The sequence below is a fragment of the Lottia gigantea genome (assembly GCF_000327385.1).
Source record: "Lottia gigantea unplaced genomic scaffold LOTGIsca_95, whole genome shotgun sequence".
In the NCBI taxonomy this organism is placed as follows: domain Eukaryota; kingdom Metazoa; phylum Mollusca; class Gastropoda; family Lottiidae; genus Lottia; species Lottia gigantea.
In genome coordinates, this window is record NW_008711088.1 from 802032 (window position 1) to 809554 (window position 7523).

Genomic DNA, 7523 nt, shown 5'->3' on the forward strand with positions numbered 1-7523 from the left:
TTGTGATTCTAGTTGTGTATAGTTGTGATTACTAGTTGTGTATAGTTGTGATTACTAGTTGTGTATAGTTGTGATTACTAGCTGTGTATAGTTGTGATTACTAGTTGTGATTACTAGTTGTGTATGGTTGTAAATAATGAGAAGTGGACATGAAAGTTGGGTTGAAATAAGTTAATACTTACGTGACACACTGAAGGCAAAACACTCAGGAAATTCTTCAAAAAGTTTTTTTATTAATGTAGATTTGCCTGAACCTGAAGGACCACTGATGACCACTGGTTTGAGAGAAGACGCCATGGGGGTGAATGAAAATGATCTAACAACTGAAAATAAACAAAAATTGTGCTTAATAAAATAACAAACTTTGTACTTATACCTTGACTACAATAGTCACCTTTCTTGTATCACATCTTCACAATGTCAAGCTATTACAGCCTTCGTAATTATACCTTGACTACAATAGCCACCTTACTTGTATCACATCTCCATAATGTCAAGCTATTACAAACTTCATCTTCACAACGTCAAGCTATTACAAACTTCATCTTCACAATGTCAAGCTATTACAAACTTCATCTTCACAATGTCAAGCTATTACAAACTTCATCCTCACAATGTCAAGCTATTACAAACTACATCTTCATGATGTCAAGCTATTACAAACTTCATCTTCACAATGTCAAGCTATTACTAACTTCATCTTCACAATGTCAAGCTATTACAAACTTCATCTTCACAATGTCAAGCTATTACAAACTACATCTTCATAATGTCAAGCTATTACAAACTTTATCTTATACCTTGACATTTAGGATACAATAAAGGTGGCTATTGTAGTCAAGGTATAAGATGAACACCATAAAGTGTGCAATGTTTGAAATTTTACAGAAGACTTTAAGTTCATTCAGTATAAGAATAAGAAGATATAAATAAGGAAGATATAGATAAGAAGATATAAATAAGAAGATATAAATAAGAAGATATAAATAAGGAGATATAAATAAGAAGATATAAATAAGGAAGATATAAATAAGGAAGATATAAATAAGGAAGATATAAATCAGAAGATATAATTAAAAAGATATAAATAAGAAGATATAAATAAGGAGATATAATTAAGGAAGATATAAATAAGAAGATATAAATCAGAAGATATAATTAAAAAGATATAAATAAGAAGATATAAATAAGGAGATATAATTAAGGAAGATATAAATAAGAAGATATAAATAAGAAGATATAAATCAGAAGATATAATTAAAAAGATATAGAGTATTTTATGAGGTCTATCAGGGACAAGTTTTAATTAAAATGATATCGAATAACAGTAATGGTTGGTTGATAAATATAATATCTATTAGTTAGAATTAAGTAAAAACTTGACATTTAAATATCAGTTTAGATAGAATGTTCCCTGACTTGTTGATAATTAGATACTTGTATTTTCAAGGAATAATCCAACCCTAGGAATTTAGACTTTTACATCATCAATAATATTAAATAACATAAACATACAAACATAGATAATTCTTATAAAAAAAATTTACTGTAAAATCCAACCTGTCAAACCCCTGTTGAATATATAATAAATTGTAAGCCAAAGTTTTAACAAGTGAATAATCACAATAAACTAAACTATTAAATCTCCGAATATAACTTTAAATCTTGTTAAACCTGAATTATATAATTATTAAGTAATACAGAGTGAATATCTGAATAACTAGAATAGCAGATGTCAACCAATATTTCAACAGCTGGTAGTATTATTATTATATTTTATATTATCATAAATATTAAAACAGAACCTGAAACATGTTGTTACTCAGAGTTTCACGCTCTGTTATCATTTTCTATTATTATAATATAGGTTTAAATATTAGGCTATTTCACAGAAAAATTCAGTCTCATGTTTCAGAAAAATAGACCAGCTTTATTCTTTACTGTTAGTTAGAAATGTTTGATTTAGAATCGATCAAAAATGGTATTAACGTAAAATGAGAATTTAACTCATAAAAAACACAGACTAAGTCCCCAAATTTCAAGAACTGTTGGATAATAAAACTAATAAGCTACATTCAACAATAGGTGAAAAGAAGTTAATTTAACAATAAACGTAATTCATTTTTTACCTTAACGAGTCAGATAATCCTGCTCTAGTCTACCCTCCAAGTAAACTGATTAACGTAATGTTGTATTCTATATTTGGCAGGATAATTTCATTGATTTCGTTAATTAGGTGGCATGTTCATAAGTAGATTGAAATGGTCTTATTATTGATTTCACCAGGTTTTTATTATTCTGTCATTATAGATTAACTTGAACAATAGAAATCTTAATTGATGAAAAGATCAAAGTTTAAATTTACTGTCAATATTTGCTGTACAAGGGAAGTGACGGCGCCACCCTCCCGTGACTTGGGCCTGGGGGTACAAATCGTGGGAAGACTGCTGACTCAATGGGGATACAATGTCGTAGTTTCAAAAGATATGTGAAAGCTCATAGGCTGAAGCCTCCCTTGGAACGTAGGAGAGGGTTCTCATAAGACAATGTTGGAAAATAGATTTGTTACGTCCATTCTGACACATATTTATGTGCAAAATGTATAAAAAATCACATTTTGGAATTTTTCAGAATAGTAGGCCCTATAAAATGTCTTCGCACCACAAATGTACCAGGGCAACCAGGGAGGGGTAGGATAGACAGAATTCAAATTTACTGTCAATAACAATATGTTCTGTATCAGGAATTTAAAACTTCAAACGACATTTGTACTGAATGATTCCACCAAACCAAAAATACCCTTGGCCATTGCAAAAAGAATAAAAAATGCTAAGACTGAAAAAAAAAACCCACTGAAACTGTTGATGCTACGAACAACAAAACGGACTAACCTTAGTTTGAATTGAAAAATAGTGCTAAAACTAAATTCTCCAACTATCTCGAGGAGAACTTACCACTAAAATGAGTGAATGAACGATGAAATAATGAATTAAATCGACTAAATAAACACACAGTCATCAAACCGGTTTGTTTACAACAGTCACGTCAAACAGTGAGTTCGATTCTCGTGTAGTTGTGACACGTGTCAAACAGAACGTCAAAATCAGCCTCAATTCTGAATTTCTTTAACTTAAAATCATTCATGTTTTACTAAAAAACAAATTTATATAAAATATACCAGAAAAAAAACCATCACAGATTTATTCTTGCAAAAATTTTACCATTTTATTGTGAATTTTGATATTTTGGGGATAGAGCAAAAACATGTAATCGAGCGCATCCGATTCGTCTTATAATAGAATATGGATTTTCAAATTTCATTTTTAATTTTTCAAATTTTATATAAACCGATTTAAAATCAAATAAATTTGTAATACATAATACGGTTACACATGATTTTCACCTAAAAAGTATAATTTGATCATTTATTATGCCGATATTCTTTGTTGACGTTTTCTATTGAAAATAGAGTTACCTCCCTTGTCATCTTGAGAAAAGACTACAGACTACAAATAACTCAAAGTTATTAGTTTGAAGGATCTGAAAGGTTATCGAGTCTCCGAGGGGTAGGGCCTACAGGGAAGAGGGGGGAGGGGGGAGCAAGCCGGATATATTACTTGCCCCTCTTAACAACCAAGTGTGGCTACGGACCTGGAAAGACGTTAATTGAGTTGACAGTCTTCCGACTCAGAGTTGGTGAATTCACAGATATTATTTGTGGTTTGATAGTAAAAATGTTTTCTGATGTATTATCAATCGTGATATATAGAACTTCTGTTGTTATTCAATGTAACATATTCTATAACTATAGCATGATAAAACCAGAGTTAGTAAGATGTTTTATATAAAATAACCAGGTATTTATCGTCGACCATAAAACTAGAGATAAGACATTTCAAAACATGTAATTTATAGCCCACTTCCTGTTTTATCAATATACCTGTTAAAGATGGGTGTCCTCCAGTTACTCTACGTCTTTTAATCGATGAGTGTTTCTAGGCAATTTGACTTGACTTAGTCGAGACAGGCCTTCTACCAAACGGTCTACCGTGAAAGTTCTGCTGGCGCTCTGCAACAGATTCGGCTTTACGGAAATTGCCGAGGATTGCCGAATATCTTTCCAGTCCCAGAACTTGAAACGTATGAGCGCTCAAACGTGGCTCTTACAGAATGTTTACGTTAACCTAAAATCTGAGATTTGAACACATGATTGGCTTATTGTTTTTTTAAAAACTCTATGCCATATACGAGAGATAACATTGGTATCTTTTCTGTGGGACTTCACCTTTAATATTAACAAGTAGATTGTGACTTGATTTAAACCATGTTATTTTAAACATTTACCAGACCGTTCTAAATTAATATATACTTTACTTTATTATTCATAGTTATACCCAGCTTCATAACTTCAAGATATTTATACTTATACCTTGACTACAATAATCACCTTTCTTATATCTTCACAATATCTAGCTATTACAAACTTCATACTTATACCTTGACTACAATATCACCTTTCTTATATCTTCACAATATCTAGCTATTACCAACTTCATCTTCACAATGTCAAGTTATTACAAACTTCATCTTCACAATGTCAAGCTATTACTAACTTCATCTTCACAATGTCAAGCTATTACTAACTTCATCTACACAATGTCAAGCTATTACAAACTTCATCTTCACAATGTCAAGTTATTACAAACTTCATCTTCACAATGTCAAGCTATTACCAACTTCATCTTCACAATGTCAAGCTATTACTAACTTCATCTACACAATGTCAAGCTATTACAAACTTCATCTTCACAATGTCAGGCTATTACCAACTTCATCTTCACAATGTCAAGCTATTACCAACTTCATCTTCACAATGTCAGGCTATTACAAACTTCATCTTCACAATGTCAGGCTATTACAAACTTCATCTTCACAATGTCAAGTTATTACAAACTTCATCTTCACAATGTCAAGCTATTACTAACTTCATCTTCACAATGTCAAGCTATTACTAATTTCATCTTCACAATGTCAAGCTATTACTAACTTCATCTACACAATGTCAAGCTATTACAAACTTCATCTTCACAATGTCAAGCTATTACAAACTTCATCTTCACAATGTCAAGCTATTACAAACATAATACTTATACCTTGACTACAATAGTCACCTTTCTTGTTTCACATCTTCACAATGTCAAGATATTAAAAGCTTTATACTTAGACCTTGACTACAATAGTCACCTTTCTTGTTTCACATCTTCACAATGTCAAGATATTAGCCACCATTCTGGTATCATTTTTTTTCAAGAAAAAGTGACAACGTATCTTTAAAATGACTGAAATTATAAAACATACGGTAGAGATTAGAGTTTACTTGCATTACATAATTATTACATAATTACAAATTTTACTTTTCCTGCCGCGTCTTAATGACCTTTTTTAAAAACCACTTTTTATCAGGAGAAAACACCATGATCAGCAGATTCCTGATAGGTTCTGACACTTAGTTATAGACCCATCTACTCAATATCAGACTGTTACGAACTGTGTCTAATACCTTGACTGCAATAGTCACATTTTTTTAATCTTCACAATGTCAAGCTTTTACAAACTGAGTATTATACCTTGACTGCAATAGTCACATTTCTTGTATCTTCACAATGGCAAGCTTTTACGTACTTAGTATTATACCTTGACTACAATAGCCACCTTCCTTGTATCTTCACAATGTCAAGCTTTTACGAACTCAGTATTATACCTTGACTGCAATAGTCACATTTCTTGTATCTTCACAACGTCAAGCTTTTACAAACTGAGTATTATACCTTGACTACAATAGTCACATTTCTTTAATCTTCACAATGGCAAGCTTTTACGAACTTAGTATTATACCTTGACTACAATAGCCACCTTCCTTGTATCTTCACAATGTCAAGCTTTTACGAACTCAGTATTATACTTTGACTACAATAGCCACCTTCCTTGTATCTTCACAATGTCAAGCTTTTACGAACTCAGTATTATACTTTGACTGCAATAGCCACCTTCCTTGTATCTTCACAACGTCAAGCTTTTACAAACTGAGTATTATACCTTGACTACAATAGTCACCTTCCTTGTATCTTCACAATGTCAAGCTTTTACGAACTCAGTATTATACTTTGACTACAATAGCCACCTTCCTTGTATCTTCACAATGTCAAGCTTTTACGAACTTAGTATAATACCTTGACTACAATAGTCACATTTCTTGTATCTTCACAATATCAAGCTTTTACAAACTGAGTATTATACCTTGACTACAATAGTCACATTTCTTGTATCTTCACAATATCAAGCTTTTACAAACTGAGTATTATACCTTGACTACAATAGTCACATTTCTTGTATCTTCACAATATCAAGCTTTTACAAACTGAGTATTATACCTTGACTGCAATAGTCACATTTCTTGTATCTTCACAATATCAAGCTTTTACAAACTGAGTATTATACCTTGACTACAATAGTCACATTTCTTGTATCTTCACAATATCAAGCTTTTACAAACTGAGTATTATACCTTGACTACAATAGTCACATTTCTTGTATCTTCACAATATCAAGCTTTTACAAACTGAGTATTATACCTTGACTACAATAGTCACATTTCTTGTATCTTCACAATGTCAAGCTTTTACAAACTGAGTATTATACCTTGACTACAATAGTCACATTTCTTGTATCTTCACAATATCAAGCTTTTACAAACTGAGTATTATACCTTGACTACAATAGTCACATTTCTTGTATCTTCACAACGTCAAGCTTTTACGAACTGAGTATAATACCTTGACTACAATAGCCACATTTCTTGTATCTTCACAACGTCAAGCTTTTACGAACTGAGTATTATACCTTGACTACAATAGTCACATTTCTTGTATCTTCACAACGTCAAGCTTTTACAAACTGAGTATAATACTCTAATATATAGCTATTTCTTGTATAACGAAGTGTCTAATACCTTGACTGCAATGGCCTAATTTCTTGTTTCACAGTGAGAAATTTGATTGAAATGTACTCCAGTGAGACTTTCGCTCTTTTAATTTACATTACAAATGTTAATTCGACACGTCGTTCTCTCCAAAAGTAAAATTGACTCAAAATAGAAATTTTCACTGAAATGAATTTTAAATTTACAAAACAAATAAAAACAAATAAAAACTTGAAAGTAAACATCGTGGTGGGATTATAATTATAGTCATAAATTTAACATGGGGCCCAACCTTATCTCTTAATATTTAAATATGTGTCTACTTTAAATACATTTTTAAACCAGAATACACGAAATGTAAACATTCTCCACACCATATTAAAGTGCATTTTATTTCATAAAATCTGTTGAAACAGTTATCTGATAAAATATTGTAAAGTCGGCAGGTGGCGTGACGAAAACATCATCTTACTGATCGTTGTCTTAAAATTTGAAACATAGGCAAGGTAGNTATAATGTCCCCACCCCCCCCCCCCCCCCCCNA

The 7523-nt window shown here is 31.5% G+C and overlaps 1 pseudogene across 1 annotated transcript in view; it reads right to left on the minus strand.

Annotated features, from left to right (window-relative positions):
• The window catches only part of LOTGIDRAFT_151231, a 9817-nt pseudogene extending 6777 nt beyond the window's left edge, over positions 1–3040 (minus strand). The window contains exons 1-2 of the mRNA in view: positions 2955–3040; positions 177–323 (exon numbers count right to left, since the gene is read on the minus strand). Of these exons, the coding sequence occupies positions 177–297 (121 nt within the window). The remainder of the gene's footprint in view (positions 1–176; positions 324–2954) is intronic.
• Positions 3041–7523: the final 4483 nt, after the last annotated feature.